A 20,319-nucleotide genomic window follows, 5' to 3' on the forward strand; every position below is an offset into this window, starting at 1 on the left:
TAGATTTAGAATCAAAACACCCAAATGCTAATCTCAGATTAATAACCAAAATGTTACGATTTGGAGCAAACCATGAACACATCTGAGTATCAGGTTCATCATCTGTTAAATGAGAACTAAGATTCCTTCTCCTGGGTTTCTAGTATTACTTTCCTGGAGAATACATACACTGACAGATGTGACATTGCAGAACAAACAGAGACATGATAAGAGTAATTATAAAACTTGTAGTATAATATAGATATTATATTAATACTTGTATTTATAGTAATCTCTACATTAATATTAAAGTGGTTTAATTTTACTTAATGTCAGAGACAGACTTGAAACAACCCAGGTGATTCTATCAGCCCTCCTACTCACTAAGACGAGAATCTCTGTCTCAGAATCTAAAACGTCCCCACACTTGAGTGTGCTTTTACTGTTTAAAGGAACATGTTTTGGACAAGAAAGCCCTGCATATAAATGAACTACTTCATCTAGTGCTCAGCTGATAATACACTGAAATGTCCTGATGCTTGAGAGAAAAACAAACTATGCCAGACTTAGAGAAAAATCCATAATGTCCCCAACATGGACATTAATACAATAAAAAAATTAAGATATAATTGTAACCTCACAGACAATTTAGAATCCATCTATACGTAGCGTGCAGCTCTGCTCTGTTGTATAATGAAAAGCTACATTTACGTCTTTCTCCTACCATGACGTATTTATGTTTGTGAAATATAGCCCAATGCTACACATTGCTAGGCACTTATAGGTACAAAACACTTTGTGTGTGTGTGTGTGTGAGAGAGAGAGAGAGAGAAAGAGAGAGGAAAAGATTAGTGAGATTTAACACACACTTTTGGCCACCTCAAATAGTGATAAAATATGTAACAGAATGGATGCACCTCTGCAATGTCTACAAGGATTCCCAGATAACGCACATAATATACTTATAGACATACACTTTTCCAATAAGGAAAATAATTTCTCAAAATTATTGTTATTTATCAGACATTATACAAAAGAAAAGCAAAAGGAAAACTCCAGCCAAGAAGAACTATTTTATATAAATAGAACTGAAGTGGAAATCAAGCATGTTGATTTTGAGATCAGGGGATGTGTTATGAGTGGTCATTTAAAACCATAAGTCAAAAATTTAGCAATGCCAAACACGTAAAAAACAAACAAGCCAACAAATCAGTTATGTTAAATTTCACAATACCTAAATTTTAGGAAAATTATAAAACTGGAAAAAAAATAAATATTAAAGTTATCTTAGAAATTTTTAAATTATCACTTGATTAAGGATGAAGGATTTTTAGGGTAGCTGTCTTTTTATCTTTGTCAAAAGAAAAATAATCCAACATCCTATTACAGAAAAGAAATCATAACAATTTCGTTTATTCACCAAATGTTCCTTTCAAGTTGTTATTGTTCTCCCAGCTGCAGTTTGAGGCTTTTGTATCTTAAAATACACAAGAAAGTTGCATAGGGACTCAATAGAAACAGGAGAGATTTACTTGGTCCCAGGTTCTCCAGTGCTGTGGGTTTAATTTTTTTCTAATATCAAATAACGTAAGATTTTTTTTGAGGAAGATTAGCCCTGAGCTAACTACTGCCAATCCTCCTCTTTTTGCTGAGGAAGACTGGTCCTGAGCTAACATCCATGCCCATCTTTCTCTACTTTATATGTGAGACGCCTACTACAACATGGCTTTTTGCCAAGCGGTGTCATGTCTGCACCCAGATCCAAACGGGCGAACCCAGGGCCGCTGAGAAGGGGAACATGTGCACTTAACTGCTGTGCCACGGGGCAGCCCAAATAACTTAAGATTTTATCCTATCCAGAGAAATCCTGTGATCTCCATGATATTTTTAAGGCCATCCAGAAATGAGATGAGAGTCATAGAAAGAGCTCTCTTTTTCCCTTCATTTGCTTTTTAAAATTACTCATCCTAACTTGAGTTTTCCTTATCACACATTATTTTATCTCCTGAAGTTGCTGTCCTCTCTCTCCTTGGTTCCCTCCAAATGTGGTCACCGATTTTGGCTCCAATACCCAAAGCACAATTAATGTAGGTCATTGTGCACTATAAATTTTATCAAACCTTTATGGATAGCTAAGGATAATTACTGTATCTGAAGAACTGGAAGCAAATTCAGATTGAATTGCTATTTCATGATCCTTTCTTTACAGGGGAATTCTTGTTTATTGGCTGTGTGTATTTTGAGTCCTGACCTTGTGATCTGTTGCTGGGCTCCTTCCTCTCCCATGAGCTACTCTCTCAATTACAAGTAGTTGCAAAAATTCTAATTTTCATTTCATTTTTCATAAAAAGTCAGCTCCCTATTTCAGCCAATCATCTCTCAACTATCTTAGTTCAATAAACTTTTCTTTTATAAGAAAAAGAGCCATCAAACCATTTTTCTAAATCAGAAAATTAAAACTTTCATGCTGAGAGACAATTGTGTATAATCCAGCAAAGCACAGTCAACTTTAAAAATAGAAAAGTTTTCTCACATTTCATGTGAGAAAAATAGTAAGATGAAGTAGATGAAAACTATGCTTGAAAGACTAGTAGACTGGACATCAGTAGGCTAACAATTTATCCAAGTTTTATAATAAGAAGTTATATGACTTCAATCATTAACTTCCCTGAGCCTTAGTACCATGTCTATGCAATAAATACACAGTAACAATCTATTATGTGTTGGTTTCAAATTTACAAAGGGAAATATGAAATGTCTGACAAAAGAAGCTAATGCATCATGTTTACACCAGAAAGTTAATTACATTTTATAGACTTTACAGAACCTGCTGTGTCCATGAAACACTTTCATTTAAAGGGGGCACATTCCTGACCAGTGGAGGATGTAAAGATAGGAGCAGAAACAGAGCATCTGATCCTGATTCCAATAGCACATTATAAGAGGCAGATAGAAACCCCCCAATGGCACAATATCACCCTAGTGTTACTTTACTTGGTCATTTGCAAAACCATTTATCTTTATCCAGAAGAGGAAAACAAATTCCAGAGACAATGGGAAAAAAATAGATAATCTTTTTCTTTAATATTAGTCTTACGCAGGTAAAATGGTGACAAGGAGAAGCAATTGTAAGATGGTGAGGAAGAGCTACGACAGAAAAATTGGGAACAAATTGAGAGAAGCTTCAAGTTTCTATCACCACAGTAACAAGGATACAGGATAAGAAGTCTTCCACTTAAGCTGTTGTAAAAAAACACACAGAATCTACGAGTCCTATAATGACATGTCCAGAGACACTGTTGCTGATCAGAGCTTTCTCCTATGCAGCGTTTTCTCGGAGCCTTTTTGACATCTTTGTTCCTCAAACTGTAGATTAAAAGGTTCCTTCTGGAAATCATATCAGTATAAAAGACAGAGCAGATTTTCCCTTCATCCATAGAACCAGCATAAGATGATTTGAGAGAAACAAATACCCCTGATCCACAGAAGAAAGAAACAGCAGTTATATGGGAACTGCAGGTGCTGAAGGCTTTGGACCTGCCCTCATTGGAAGAGATGAGGATGGTGCTTGAGATGATGAAAACATAAGAAGTAAAGATGGTGAGACTCAGTACAATGATGTTGATGCCCACTGAAGTGCATACTACCAGCTCATTGACATAGGTGCTTGTGTAGACGAGATGGAGCAGAGGGAAGACATCCCATAAATAATGGGTGATGGTGTTTGTATCACAGAAGGTGAGTCCCAGCGTGCATCTGGTGTGTGCCACGGCTCCAGAAAATGCCATCCAGTATGAACCAAGCATAAGGCTGGAACACACTTTAGAAGACAACAATGTTATACAAAAATGGATTACAGATGGCCACATAGCAATCATAGGCCATTGATGTCATCACACAGCATTCAGAAATGATGAAAAAACTGAAAAAGTAGAGCTGGGTCCTGTACCCCATATAGGAGATCTTCTTGGATTTGAAGTTAATCAGTGTAATTTTCTGTGTTATCACAAAAGAGTAACAGAGATATTAAAGACAAATTAAATAGAAAAAAGTACATGGGAGTGTGAATTCAGCCCAATTAGAGTTATCAAACCCATATTTCCCAACACAGTGACCATATACATTATTAGAAACAGGAAGAACGAGGGGACTTGCAGATCTGGTTGGTCCATTAATCCCAAAAGAATTAATTCAGTCTCAAAAGAGTCATTTCCAAGAGCCATTCTCCTTCAAGGTGGATCTGTGAGTACAGGAAAAATGGGTTACATTAGAGGAAAACTCAGCTCTTCCCACAATACCTTGTCCTACAAAAGGAAATATATGCTGGGAATATCTGAGACTACCCCAATCTAGACAAATAAATTCTGCCTTTACTAATATCATGATAATGAGTGATACTAATTTTCCTTTTTTAGAGCATTTATAAGCTAAATGTAGTAAAGAGTAGCATTAAGATACCCTACAGAGAGAAGGCCAGTGCTGCCATATGCAAACATAGCTGCTGAAAAATACGAGAGTAACGTGAAGAAGGAAGTATCAGAGCAAAATTTTCCTAATCTCATCTCAACATTTCTTTATTCATGTGAATCCTTTCCTCACCAGTGAAGTTGGAGGCAGCAGCCCCAACAACCTGGTGCAGGCTCTAATGCAGATGAGATTTGATGGGTGGAAATTGAAAGATTGTCTCTACTCCTAGTCTAAGGGAACAGAGTCTAGGAGAGGTTAAGTCACTGCCCCACTTCACAGAGTAAAAGCCATAAATGTAGGAAAGTCAGAGTACCACCCATGGAGAGGGAACTCACTGACTGAGAAACTGCACCCTGTGAGTCCCTTAACCACTCAGAACATTCTCTGCTCTCCCCTGGAACAGATTCTTCCTCCAGTCTCACTTGAGTCTCTGAATTGCACAAAATGGGAAAGAAAGTGTCAAATCTTAGATCTTTGAAATTTCATCTCACTAATAAAGGGACATTCATAAAAATAGAATTTAGAAACTCATCACCCTTAGGCCAGAAAATCTTAGTGTTTCCTCATCATTATTATTTACTCCTATGGTCCTGGAAGGGCAATTTTAGGCTCTGAAGCTTTGGATACTTTGACTCTAAGAGGATATTGCAATAGATGTAATTTCATATATGCTCAGGAAATATTTCTGAACCACAGAGAACAATTTCTGAATGTGACTTTGAGACCTTTCAAGCTGGAGGGAAAAATAAAAAGTTTTTACTATTGTAGCACTTCCCACTTGAAAAGATGCAGATGAATGAATGTGAGTTTAATGATAGAATGCAGTTGGTTATAAACAGAGTAAAAGCTTCCTCAGTCTCTTCCCCAGGGAATAGATTCTATGTGTAAAAGGGAATTAAGGAGATTGTTTTTACATCCTAAACTATGATCTCTCTTTAATTCCTTATGGACTCTATATTTTACTCAAGTTTTCCTGTCACTCCAGGGATTATAAATCTCTCAAGACAGATCTAAAATAAATTCTTGTCTCCCTCTCGTCTTCTTTACTAAAGAAAATATATTGAATTGTTCCTTTTCCTCTTCTTCTCTTGTCCTAAATGAAAAGTTCTCTGCAATGGTTCTATCTCCAGGATTCTTCATTTCTCTTTCTGTAATTTTTCAAGAATTGCAGTATCTCACTTCAACCGTTTTTTGTCCAAGGGCTATATCTGAGATAATTTAAATGTCTTGTATCCCTTCTAGAGTCAAAATTTTTAAAACCTACCAGAAATTTCTACCTGACTATTTTGCAGGGAACTTATATGTAACATTTCAATAACTGAGATCTTTATTTCTTCTCATTATAAACAAGAATGGGGGTATGGAGTTAGAGAGTGTGTGTGTGAATCCTACTTCCACTCAAACTAACCATAATACCTTGATCAAATTACTTAATCTTTCTTCCACTGCTTCATCTTTGTGAAATAAGAATGGTAAAAATAATTTCTGTTTCAGTGGGTTGTTATGATGATTGAATGAAAGATTGTAAGTAAAATGAGTAGAACAGTGCCTGGTATGTGGTAAACAGTCAATCAAAATCACCTGTCATCATTTGTGTTCTCAAAGCTTCCAATATATTCTCCATTCTAACACTTATTAGACATTTTTGCCCTTTAATTCTGCGTTCCTCTAGAAACTATAAGTTCCATAAGGACAAATGTCTCTTCTATCTATTTTACTGCTTTTCTCATCATGCTATATATAGTGCAGAGTACATAGCAGTATTACATAAATAATTTTCTAAAAATATTATTATGCTATATATAGTGCAGAGTACATGGTAGCCCTGAGCTAACATCTGCCACCAATCCTCCTCCTTTTGCCGAGGAAGACTGGCCCTGAGCTAACATCCGTGGCCATCTTCCTCTACTTTATATGTGGGATGCCTGCCACAGCATGGCTTGCCTAGCAGTGCCATGTCTGCACCTGGGATGCCAACTGGCGAACCCCAGGCCACCAAAGCAGAATATGGGAACTTAACCACTGTGCCACCAGGCCAGCCCCTGATCTAGGTTTTAAGGCTCTAAACACCAACTTGGGGAAAAATGCATCTATAAATACTGAATAAACTACTCTGGCAATATTTTATTACCTGGGTAGAGATTACATTGATTTTTTTTTTATTTATTATGCTATAAATGAATGTTCTGTGATCTTTTCAGTACATGTTATGTTTGATGGTAAAATAAGAAAAAGAAGTGTTTTCAATATATACCATAGTAATGTAATTATTTAAAACTCAAAATAGACTTACAATTAAAACAGAATTATTATGATTTGATTTTATTTCTTAGATAATATTTCCATTAAAATATTTTCATAATCCTTAATGAAAACATTTGCTTCCTTCTGGAACATATTTTTTCTATCAGATTTTGTGAATTAAACAGCAATTACAATGAAGGATTCTTTTTTTTTTTTAAATTTTATTTTTTTCCTTTTCTCCCCAAAGCCCCCCGGTACATAGTTGTATATCCTTTGTTGTGGGTCCTTCTAGTTGCGGCAGGTGGGACACTGCCTCAGCGTGGTTTGATGAGCAGTGCCATGTCCACACAGGACTCAAACCAACGAAACACTGGGCCACCTGCACTGGAGCACGAGAACTTAACCACTTGGCCACGGAGCCAGCCCCCACTCAAGGATTCTTAATAATTATAAACATAATCTTTTTCAATGACCACAACAAAATATATTGAGTGTAAAAGTAAGTGACACAGATTTAAATCATTTTTAAGCCATCCCAAATATACAATTGAAATCATTCAAACACTGTAAGAGCTTTTTTCTTTCATTGATAAATTTAATGTAAAACCAACTTAGAACCAATTTCACTTTTTCCTTTTAAATACTTCGAAATAACAAAGAAGCCCTAATTTGCAGAAGGCTTGCGCATTGTTAGAGCAATCATACCAGCTTAGATGTTACTAAGAGGATACATAGCTGGAAATGGACAAAGTATAGGAAATGAGGAGACAGAGACTGAGTCTTCTGCCTGGAAAAGATTCAGGATTCAATCCCTGGCCTCACATCACCACAGACTGCAGATGGATGGGTGACCACTTTACCCCTTGAGCACCTGAAATACACACTCCTCCAGCATCCCCATGGGCTTCTTGTCCACAATGGGCATTGTTCCCTCTGCACATGGCTGCTGTAGCTGGTGACAAGGTGGTGGAGCACCTCTTTGGTTGGGCTTTTTAAATGGAGCAGTGAGTGCCATTTTGTCTCATTGTTCTTGATGCTTGCCAAAGACATGGGAGTGGATCACATCAAACCTCCTTTACTCCTGACCTCCCAGGAGCTCCTTTCTAGACTACAATCAGTTAGAGCACTCAGGCTGAAACCCCAACTTGACAAGGCCAAATTTCACGGGCTTGGGTTCAGTACCTTATCCTGTGATCCATTTTCCATGCTGTCTGCTATGCAGTGGTTAGAAAACTCAGTCCAAATTTTTATGATTGAATGAGAAATAATCTAAAAACTTTTCCATTAATGAGTCAGCCTCTATTCTATTGCAAATCAAAGACCTAATAACGTTTCAATTCCTTTAGGTGATGAAAGGAACTTGGTTGATAAACAGGCACCATTCCATGAGCACCAAAATAATACATTTCTAAAATTTCTAACATACGATTTTTCCTTCAAAGATAAACTCTGGGATATTTCCATTTCAAGTTAATGTTACTTATCATACTTAAGGCAAATTATAAATAATGTAATTAAGTTTATACATTTGATATGATTTCAACATGTGTTAATATGGTTTGAATGTAACTAAATCAAAATTTTTCAGATTTAAATTGTTTGTGGAGTAAATATGGTAGAATAGGAAAGATGTAGGTGACAACATCCATGTCTTTAAGAAATTCACCAAATTACACATACAAAATTTCCAAACATGCAATAGTTGTAAAATAAGCTTACATATTCTGAAATTATTTTACATTGAGTTTACTTATTTTATTAATTAAATTTTAATAATTTAAAAAACACTAGGCTTGAATTTAAACAATTTTACTTATGCATATTATAAAAGGTTTATTTAATTATAAAGTAAGTCAATTAAATTTGACAGGTCAGCACAAGAAATTCTATCTGTAAAATGAGACTGTTGAATTCACAGAATTGAGCCAGGCTGCCTGCTGATTCAGACTCCACCAGGGAGTGCTGATGCCCGCATGTAATACTCAGACCACAAGTTGTGTGAAATGCCTGTGATTCACATTTTACTCTTTTGTTTAAGTACTAAGGATTTATAGACACGTATATTATGTATCTTACCCTATGTCTTTATTATAGCATGTGAACTCCTAAACACATCTCTTTTAGAGTAAAATTCAAACCAAACAGTTTTAAGCTATCTGTTTAACCAAGCGCTTTAGTGGATATAGACAAAAGAAGGATAGAAGTAGATACTAGGTATTCAAATTCTACTTGTGGTATAAAAGTTTTAAACAAAATTATGGCAGTAAGATAAGTATTATAATAAATATTATTAGCTGATTATCTGCTCTAAAGCAGTAATTTTAATCAGATTTAAGTGAAGTTCTTAACTGAAACAGTTATCTCATAAGGCTATTCTTATAAACTGATGCTTTAGAACTTTCCAAAATTAATGGTATCTTTGTATAACCATAAAAATCACAGAGACAATTAACTACATCCCCAGACAGGGATATACCCTCTGAGGGACATCTTGCCCTAAACTTACTGAGAGTGGTAATGGACAGTGGACAGTTTATCTTGTGTGTAACACACAAAATTAAGAAAAAGTTGTAGAGTCTTGTTTTCTATTGATTTTCTAGTAATAGCAACTTTTTTTTTGTTTACAACTGATAGCACAATATTTAATAGGCTTCTTAAAGCAAATGTACTACAATGAAAATTGTGACATGCCTCATGAGGGAGGCTTGTCCCCAAACTCCTCAGTCTCACTATGCCAGGAAATGGTCACTATTATACAAACATTGCGATAAAATATTTCAGTGTAATTCATCTTGTTTACCCCACCTTAAATCAAACTTCTCTAGGGGCAGGTGCATTTTTCTAGTTTGGCATCACACCTTGTCGACCATCTCTCTGCAACAGGCATCTTAGTTGAGGCCAACATTCCCACGAAAACTCCCACTATCAAGCTCATTCTGAAGCAAATCCTCAGAATGTCTCTCTCTTCCTTCAAAATTCTTTCTTTTCTTCCATTTCTTTGTAGGACGAACAGCAGTTTGAAAAACTGGGCTCTGCATCATTAGCTGTGTGATCTTGAGCAAGTCACTTAATTATTTCCTTATCTAAAGAACACAATAAGGAAAATTATCTTTTAATACAATTTGTAAAAATTGTGGGACACTGTATGGACCACATGTTTAATCTTTATTCTAAGAGACAAAAGGGAGAAGTCATATTCACATATTGAAAGAATAATACCAATACGACAAAGTTTCTGCCATATACTTTTGAAGTTTGGAGGCTGGAAAACAGATCTCCCTCTGCAAAGGGGAACCCTTATGACAGAGTTAGGAAAACAAAGAATCTTGACATTACATGTGGGACTCTATTCTGTAGCCAAGAATATTATTGTGTAACTTTTAATCACAATCACAATCCACAGATACAAAGACAAGTTGGTGACAATTTCAATTCTATTCATGACAAAATATCAATAGATCAATGCAATAAATAGAGGCAATCATTATTGGAGGGAATTGGGAAAGGTGGGCAGAATAATGCAGCTCATTCATTCTCAAGCATCCTCAAGAATAAAAGAAAAACCCTTGGTTCAACAAGGTATTCAATTCCTTTACATATGTGAGATGGAAAATCCAAAACAGGAAGCACTGCTAGAAATAACACTGAATGCCATAAAAAGAAGGAACCACAACTAAAATATACAACTATGCATTGGTGGGGGATTAAGGGAGAAAAAGCAGAAAAGAAAAAAAGGAAGACTGGCAACAGTTGTTAGCTCAGGTGCCAATCTTTAAAAAAATTAAAAATTAACACTGAAATATTCAGGAATTTTTTTTATAGCTCTACCATGTCCTCAGTTTTGTTATTCCTTCTCTGTTTTAATGCAATTACAAGTAATAAAATCCTTGAAACAGGAAAGGAATCTATGTAATTCTTTCAAAAAAAGCAAGAAAGAAATTAAATGGTCAGACAGCATGCCACTCATGGCTTACCATGGCTTACATACTACCAAAAAAAAAAAATAGTAGGTAGTGTTATCTGTAGATAGGAAAGCTTATAAGCTCATTGTCTCCAACTGGGGTAGAGTCAACTAAACACTGAGGATGGCTCTTGGATCCAAGAATAAGCCCACAGAGCTACATTATGTGGCAAGAGAAGCAAAGATATTAGAGCAGAAATCTTACCAAGAAAACTTTGAAGCTGAAGAGAATGAAAAAAAAACAAAACAAAAGGAAGAATTTGAGGCAGAGGAAGAAAAGGAAAAAAACACAGAAAAGGAGGAAAAGATGGTTCCGCTCAGTTTATAATTCTCTTCAGAGTTTCCTTCATAGCAAGTTTGACATCCTTGTTCCTGAGGCTATAAATGAGAGGGTTCAGCATGGGCACCACATTGGTGCAAAACACTGAGAAAACTTTTCCCTGGGCCACAGACCCAGCAGGTGATGATTTGACATGAGTGAGCAACCCACATACATAGAATAAACTGACCGTTATTATGTGGGAGCCACAGGTGCTGAAGGCTTTGAACCAACCTTTAGTTGATGAGATGTGAAGGATGTTGAAAATAATCAAAACATAAGAAATAAAGATAATGAGGCCAGATACTACAACAATTGTACCCACAATACCAGACATCACAAGCTCATTGACATATGTGCTGCTACAGGACAGTTGGAGGAGAGGGAAGATGTCACACATGTAACGGTTGATGATGTTGGAATCACAAAAGATCAGCCTCATCATACACCCTGTGTGCACCATGGCACCAGCAAACCCCATCACGTATGAGCCAGACATCAGCATAGAACACATCTGAGGGGACATGGTGGCCATGTACAGCAGGGGTTTACAGATGGCCACATAGCGATCATAGGCCATGGCTGTCAACACATAGCACTCAGCATTGACAAAAAAGCAGAAGAAAAATAGCTGAGTCATGCATCCTTTAAAGGAGATGAAGTTACTCTCTGAAATAAAACCAGTTAGCATTTTGGGTGTAAACACAGATGAATAACAGATATCAATAAGGGATAGATTGAAGAGGAAAAAGTACATGGGGGTATGAAGGTGTGAATTCAGACATATTAGATTAATTAAGCTCCAATTACCCACCACTGTGACCACATAGTTCACCAGAAACAGAAAAAACAAGGGCAGCTGGAGTTCAGGTTGGTCTTTGAAACCCATTAGGATAAACTCAGTCACAAAGGAGTCATTTTCCACAGCCATTCACTTCACAGGTATGATCTGTAGGCACAGGCGTAGAAGGTGACTCTCACTCTTTGTCTCCAAAGGAAGAGCTGGATCTGTTGATTTACAGGCTCGGGGTTGTACAGCAAGGCATGTAAGGAGTAAGACTTCCTAATGATTCCTCATTTCCTTCTATATCACCTCTTATGTTGTTTGTTTTTGTCTAGAAAGAAAGTGAAAGACTGCCAATGTCTTTACACATCATTTCCGCCTTTCTCCTCAGTCTCCATTAAGAGACTGAAAAGAGAAATAAATAGATGGTGTTCCCCAGAACCTTGATTTAGGCAGTTGGGGTTTGAAAGGAAATTAGCAAGACAAAGGTTATTCTACCCTCACCTTCCTTTTCCTGGAGTCCTCACTGCTGTGGGATCTTAAGTCCCCTACAGGACTTACCCTACAGTCCTGAGGGCATTAAAGACAATGAAGGAGACCATATACATCAGAAGTCTGATCAGTCTTTGACATGTTAAAAGAGGTATTCTGGGAAGCAGTGCATGATTTCTACTTGAGAATTTGCCCTGAAAGTCCTCTTCATTTTGAAGGAGGCAAACAAGCTTATATGATCTCCACAGCAATCAGTTAACTCCAATGAGAATCTATTCCATACCCTATAGTTCTGGGAAAATTGAATAGAACCCAGAAAATTATTGTCTCCCTCATGATTTCCTTACAAGTTAAATGAGCCCACTGAGGGTGGAAATTACTGAGCCTGTGTTTATATCCTGTGTCATAGACCCAACATTGGCTCCTTCAAGACTCAATGTTCTACTCAATTTATAATTTCACAACAGGAATTCCTAATCCCTACTGCAGAGGAATGAGTGCTCACCCTGTTCACTTTCTTCATCATCCCCTGAAGTCTATGCACGGTTTTAAAAGAGGAAGGCCTGGGGTTTTATCACTTGCCATTTCTAATACTTTCCTACAGCCTCTGGGGTTGCATTAGTAAAATACTAAATCATAGTTTTTAGCACTGTCTATGCTTGTGGATTTTATCTCCATAAATAGATGTCACAAAATGGTTAAGAGAGTGGGGATGGGCCTCTTAAGTTACACTGAGTTTGGACTAGATAATCCTATGTTGTGGGGTTGTCTCGTGTATTACAGGATACGGAGCATCCCTGGCCTCCATTCATTAGATTCCAGTAGTAGCCCCCCTTCACTAGTTGTGAAAATCAAAATGTTCTCCAGACATTGTCATGCATACCCTGGGTGGTACAATCATCCACATTTGAGATTATTCATCTATATGTATAGCCTGGAATTCTGCTATAAATGCCTCTCAGATAACTCGCTACCTTTATGATGGTAGTAGAGATTCCCTTGTCTCTATCATGTGCTGGATCCTCTTTTTCCTTAATGACATATCCCCCTATTTGATGGTTTTCTTATTCAATTTGATACAAGACATACTACCTTGCTTTCTTTAAAAAGATCCATGTAATGCAAATTTTACTGATCTTGCATGTCTTGCATGCATTATTTTATCTTCTTATATATCAGCCATTAGAATTGGAATAAACAACTGACTTATAAGTCACTTTCCCTCAAAACTTTGGTGGCAATTATCCAATCTTTAGAAGCTCAGTACCTCCCTGAATCTTCATAATTTTTTATGAAAACTTGTTACTTTCCCTGCATTCTGGAATCTTTTAATATCTTATATTTGGTTCCATTGTTCTGAACATTCACAATATTGTATCTTGATATATGTCTGATTACAGATTAAGAAGAGCATTAATTCAGTCCACTCATGAAAATCAAGTCCTTCGGTTCTACAAAATATTTCTTAAATTATATACATTATTATTTCATGCTCATTGCACTTTCTGTCCTCTTTCTGGAACTTTTATTATTCAGGTGCTGAATTCCCTCTTTTGTGCTGCATTTTCTCTTCTATCTTCCATCCTTTTACTCTACTTTCTGGGGGATAATTTAAACCTGTTCTTCCAGGACTTCTGTAATTTTTTTTTCTTTTTGCTGTAACTTCTAATATTCAAGGGTACATTTTGTTCTGTTATAATGTTTTCTGAAGTTTTCTTCTTCTGAATTGTCTCTTTCCTTCAAATTATTTCTGTTTGTTCACGCTGTATATTTTGTGTTAGAGTTTCTTTGTAAGTGTCTCAGCATACTTGTCCATGTATTGACATTTAGGAGTGAGTTTCTAAAAAGCTAACTAGCATCTCTAAGTGAGGGCTTAGTGCTTGCCAACTGTGGGCTTCATATATAACATCCTATTTCAATGAGCAACTCTTATTGGTAATATGAATAGGTCTTTTATCATGTGCTTATTTGAATACCCCAAAAAAGAATATTGCAATGTTCCTTCAGGATATAATCCTATCTTTCAACATTCTCTGAACTGAGAAGAGGAAGAAGGTTAAGGATGTCAACATTCATTAGGTGAAAACTTCTACTTTCTCACCTTGTTTTCAGGATGGTAAAACTCTCCCTCAAATGCGCATACAGTCTCCAAATTAAGAGACTCTGTTTTACTTTCTTTATGGGTAAATCTCTAGTCTTTTATTGGATGATAATGGAGGCAGTCATCTGGCTGCATGGAGAGGTAGAGGAGATCTGAAGATCCAATTACTTCTTAAACAGATTTTTAAGGATTCCATTTGTTCCGTCTTCACCTTCATGATGTCTTCTAAGGATGCTTGTTACCACAAAATTCATGGTATATTTGAGATACTATGTTATAACCAGTTGTCTGCTTGGCTTCCACAGTTCCATGCTAATGTCAGATATTATGAGTATGCCTGATATTGAACCTGAAGTGAGCTTGCTCACCCATTGTGCAGCAAGCCAATTCTGATATCAGGTGTAGCGGAAGAAAGCAGGCATTTTATTGTGAAGTACTGAGCAAGGAAAATGGGTAGCTAACGCTGTAATCCTAAACTCCATGAAAAGTTATAAGTAAGGGTTTTTATTTGAGGTTTTAAGTAGGGGAGGGGGCATGTGCCCTTGCTGCTCAGCAATTTTCCCACCAGCTTGTGTTTGGCCTTGTAAGGCTGCTTGAAGGAATGAGGAGGAGGAAATAGGGTATTCTGCATGTGGATGTCCTTGGCTGTCTACCTTTGTGGTAGATGGTGGACTCCAGCTTCAGGAAGCTGAGGAGTTGGGGGCCTTGGAAATTTAAGTTTTTTTATATTCTATGGACATCAGTTTTCCTGTAATAAACTGTAAGGTCCTGTGATAAGCCAAAAATTTAGTGTAAGCCCAGCATGAAGCCACCGGGCTTTAATAATTTGAAACTTCTATTTGGTTATAAACCTCCGGAAGTCAAAGGTTAAAGAAATACGTATTTACATATGAGTGTAACTAAAGAAGCAGGGCAAGGAGATGAGTGCTCTTGGTTTTGACTCCATATATCCCAGTTTCAATGTAGGGGAACTGATATTAGGGCCAGTATCTTGCCATTTCAAATATTGCTCATTTATCTACTTTCTAGCTGCCAAAATTTCATGGTTGTTTGTGACTATGTGTTTGTTTTTTTCTTCTTTCTGTCCTTATGAGTAATGCCATTTTTTAATCTTTTTTCTATCATATTAGTGAGTTTCAGAATGAAATAGAGACAAGTTGCCTACATTAAGTTTTTCTTTTTTAACTAGAATTCTCTGCTTTATTTCTAGGATGACACCAAGGAACACACTAAATCAACTGGAACCTGGAGCCTGGCAGTAAAAGCTCCAGGTCTTGAGTAATTTTTTTCTAGTCAGAGTACATGGTGGATGAGGCCTAAGACTCCATCAATAGATTATCTCTTTATTTTAGAGATTTTACTGATTCATTTTATCCAATGAACAATTTATTGAGCCTTTAGACTACAAGACGCAGTGAACACTCACAGAATGAGATATAGGCAGTGCCCCTATGATTTCTCAGTGTAATTAGAGAGAGAACCAAAGAAACTAAGATTTATACCACTATTACTTGTTAGCTAATCACAGTGATAAATTCTTTGTACACATTCCCTCAGGCTGTCCTTACAACTACCCTCTAAATCTTTGTTTCATATATAAAAACCCTAAAAGTGAGAGGGATTAATTGGTGGATGCAAAGTGAAAACAGCTACTGTCAGAGTAAGATTCATACTTAGGTATGTATGAATTCAAAATTGATTTATTTAATCACTACACTATGCAGACTTGCGTCATATGTTCTATGACACAGTTTTGTACAGGGTACATCATTCAGGATTCTTTCTATTTAAGTGACTCTTTCAATGTAAGTGATAGGAATCCAAGTCAAACTTGCCTAGATAAAATAGCCTAAACTGAAAAATTGCATGAAACTGATCAGTCATGATGTACATGGCTTCTTATTTGGCTAGACAAGGTCAAACATTCATGGGAGTGTGTCGTCCTTCCCAGTTTTTGTCCTTGTCAGTTCTACTAGGTTTTAATTTCAAATGGGCTTTCCCCATATAATGAAAATAGGACTACCAGAACCCCTAGATTTAATTTTACCAATTCAGCAACTCTAGGGGGGACAAAAAAGTTTGTTAAAAATAATTTTGGTGGGAAAGATTATATTCAAATTATTTATGACTAATCACTGTCATCAAGATTTGACATATGCAAATTTGACAGGATTATGTCTTGTGAGGTGGGCAAGTCAGTCCATCAAAATCAGTTAAAATGTGTTTACTATATCAGACAAGGTCTAATCATAGCAAGAAATGGCATACTATGTGCTTCCTACGGAGGATATTTAAAACAGAGAATTGGTTCTACAGATATTGCAAGAAGGAAAGAACAAAATGTTGTCACCTGAAAATATAAAGACTAATAAACTCCAGAAAATAGCTACCACTCCCAGGACTGGTGGAACAAATAGAAAGAGGGAGAGGCTACAGAAATTCTAGAATCTCAGAGGAGAAGTTCTATGCGATATGTGCTTGGGTTAATGGAGAATTTGGAGGTTCCCTCTGACCTGTACTTTGACTGCTGAAGTAGAGGCCCGGACCACAGTGCAGTTCTAAAAATTCTTAGTCAGATTGATAGGAAGTTCCTAAGCAAAGATGCAATATCATAAGAAACCCATGTTACACAGAAATTGGCCAGCTCTTGTATGACAACCCTGCTAAGCCATTAACAGGGGACATCTCAGAGTAAGCATGGTCTCTGTTTGAACACAATGTTGGATCCAAAGAAGTATCAGCTACAGACTCTCATTAATGATGCTCCTCATAGCTGGTTCTCTTGAAAGGGAGCTGAACAGCACAGCTATGGCTGCTACAGTCCATCCCTCAAAAACTGAGTTGTACTCCAAAGTTCTTTATCATTTATTTACTTATTTATTATTCTTGTTATTTATTATTATATTTTGTTAATTATTACTTATCACAATAAAATTTACTATCGTTATTTGAACAAGATAAGACTATTCAACAAGAATTTCTCGCCTTCCAATATGTCTGACATTCTAAATAGGCAAATGGGAAAGGCATTTGAGAAATAAGGAAATCACAGAAAACAGCATCCTCTTTAAATATGCTTATTATCTTATTGATGAGACAAGGTGCTAAGGTCAAATTTTGAATCCTAAACCCCATAGGTGATGATGTTAGGTGGTGGGGCCTTTAGGATTCATGAAGATGGAACCTTTGTGAATGGGATTCGTGCCTTATAAAAGAGTCTCCGCAGAGATCACTGACCCCTTCGACCTTGTCAGCCTATAATGAGAGATGTGTGACTCAGAAGAAGGCCTTCATCCATTCATGCTGACACCCTGATCTTGGACTTCCACTCTCAAGACTGTGAGAAATAAATTTCTGCTGTCTATAAGCCACCGAGGCTGTGATATTTTGTTACAGCAACCCAAACGAACAAAGACACAGATTTAAAGACGCTCACAAAATATTGCTAGAAATATAGTTTATCATTAATATACATCATTTTTATGATAAACCTCATTAGATAAGTAACACAATGTTTAACATGTTTCTTCTAACTTAATGTGCAATATTTTCCTTTAAGCACTAAATAGGAAACTCTACAGTAAGGACTACATGCTCTTTTTCAAAATATTAGATGTCATTTTAGATAGTAATGAATGCACATTTTATAATAGACCAGTTACCCGACCTACTGAGATCCTAAGATACATGTGTATTATGCCTTTAATCATACTCTGTTAATGCTCCTTGGCAATAAAAGGTGGAGTTATGTTTATTCTCTTCAACGTTAAATGAACTGGGCTGATAGAGGCTCTTAAAAACAGGTGGCACACGGTACAGATTTTGCAATTCTCAAAGACAACGAGAAAGGACAGAATATAAAAAGAAAATTGGTTAGAAAAATAGAACAAAAGGAAAAGATCAGAAGGATCTGATTATACTTTAAGTGATATGCAGTTTGCAATGAAGACATTTCATTAAATCCTGTTGCCTATATCAGCAATAATATTGATAAGAATGAGAATGTTTCTATAGTATTTGGCTCTTTTGTGTTTAGGTGAACAGGTTGTAATTTTAACTTTCAGTGACTTATGAAAACTTATTTCTCCATATTAGGAATAACCCAGGAGACAAGATGGGGAAAACATAAATGTTTTTTTTTTCCTTTTATAAACATGATCCTGGTTATTTAGTAAACAGGTATGAGGTGTGAGAGATACCAAGGTTAAAAATGAGACAAGATCATCTTTAAGGTAAATGATAAGACAAGTCTATTATACCACACATAATGCAGTCTGCAGAAGCCACATGGTTATAGACAAATCTAATCTTGAAAAACACCAATAAAATTAAATAAAAAATTGAATTACTTTATATCATTGCTGCTCTGAATTTGAATATGTTTCTCTGGATTTTAAACAGTGCTTTCCTCAGTGTAACTGTGATAACCTTATTCCTCAAACTGTAGAGCAAGGGATTCAGGATGGTTATGACATTATTACAAAAAAAGAACAGAATAAAATTTTCTCAGGTCCATAGATCCAGGAGATGAATATTTAAGAAACATGAATGCTGGTGACCCCCTAAAAAGAGAAAGAGTAAGATGTTGGAGCTACATGTACTGAAAGTTTTGAACTGCCTTGAGTGGATTTGATATGGACACTGTTATTGAGGATAAAGATATAAGAAACTAGGGTGGTAAAATTGGGCAGCGATATTAATTCCTCTGAGAATGAGCATACTATCTTATTGACATAGGTGCTGGTAAAAGAAAGTCAGAGGAGAGGAAGGATGTCCCACATGTAATGATTGATGATATTGACATTGCAGAAGGTTAGTCAAGCAATCACCCTGTGTGGGCAGTGGCACCACAAATCCCATCACATATGCAGCAAAAGTTAGCAAAAAACAATCCTGATGGGGCATGGTGACCTTATATGACATGGATTACATATGACCACATAGTGATCATAGGCCACTGAGGTCAACATATAACATTCAGAGATGACAAAAATGAGAAAGAAAAACAGCTGAGATATATGCACTTGATGTAGGATATGATATTCTTCTTTAATACAAAGTTCATCAGCATCTTGTGGGTAAAAACAGAAGGGTAACAAGGATCAATGAAGGATCGGTTGAAGAGAAAATAGTATGTGGGGTTGTGGAGGTGAGAATTTAGACCAATAAAGTGATCAAGCCAAGGGTGCCCGCCATACTGACAATGCAAATCATTAGATACAGGTTAAAATGGATTTTCTAGCGCTCTGGATGGTCTGTTAATCCAGCAAGAATAAAAGTCAGTTGCTAAGGAGTCATGTCTAGCCAGCATTCTCAACTTTGGGAATCTATGGGAACAGAAGAAAATTTCATTAATGGAGACTCCAGCTGTGTTCTTACAAACTCTCATTTATGAGAAGGGGACTCAGACTGGCACAAAATCGAATAAATGCTCCATTGTTTCACAGGTTCTGAGTGTACTACCACGCACCCTTCAAAATTAGTCATGAATCACTTCCTGTTGGAAATACGTTCTGAGAAATGCATCGTTAGGCAATGTTATCATTGTACAAACATCCTCAAGTCTACTTAGAAAAATCTAGATGGTATAGCTGACTACACTCCTGGTCTACATAGTAATAATCTTGTAAGATGTACATGCACTCTGTCATTGATTGAAACTTTTTTATGCATTGCACGACTGTAAATCACTGTCTTTTGTTGCGTGAGCTGCTTGTGACAAACAGCTGCTCCTATCTTTACTAGAAGATAGAGGAATGGAGTGACTGAGGAACAAGACTCTCTGCTGATGAGCTTCTGTATTGGGGATGTATCCCGTATCTCTCCTTCTCCTTCACCTAATCCTTCACTCCCTGGTTCCTACTCATGTTTCCAATATCCTACCAGATAACTCAGCTCTCCTGTGATGACCATCAAGAAAGAGAGAACTCCTCTAGGATAGAGACCGTACAGATATTCTGCTTCCTAAAAGG

The 20,319-nt window shown here is 36.6% G+C and overlaps 2 protein-coding genes and 1 pseudogene across 2 annotated transcripts; all 3 read right to left on the reverse strand.

The window, feature by feature from the left end:
- Positions 1–3,285: 3,285 nt before the first annotated feature.
- Positions 3,286–4,202, reverse strand: LOC100072108 (olfactory receptor 8B3). The gene is given in 5 exon segments (XM_067053905.2): positions 3,286–3,317; positions 3,320–3,813; positions 3,815–4,003; positions 4,005–4,046; positions 4,048–4,202. Coding segments are annotated over 5 exon segments (912 nt in total).
- A 6,766-nt stretch (positions 4,203–10,968) lies between these two features.
- On the reverse strand, positions 10,969–11,901 carry OR8C1 (olfactory receptor family 8 subfamily C member 1). Its single transcript, NM_001391196.1, has one exon. The coding sequence runs from the start codon at positions 11,899–11,901 to the stop codon at positions 10,969–10,971; it is 933 nt and encodes a 310-aa protein (NP_001378125.1).
- Positions 18,734–19,624, reverse strand: OR8B94P (olfactory receptor family 8 subfamily B member 94, pseudogene; annotated as a pseudogene).

The sequence above is a fragment of the Equus caballus genome, chromosome 7 (genome assembly GCF_041296265.1).
Source record: "Equus caballus isolate H_3958 breed thoroughbred chromosome 7, TB-T2T, whole genome shotgun sequence".
Lineage (NCBI taxonomy): Eukaryota > Metazoa > Chordata > Mammalia > Perissodactyla > Equidae > Equus > Equus caballus.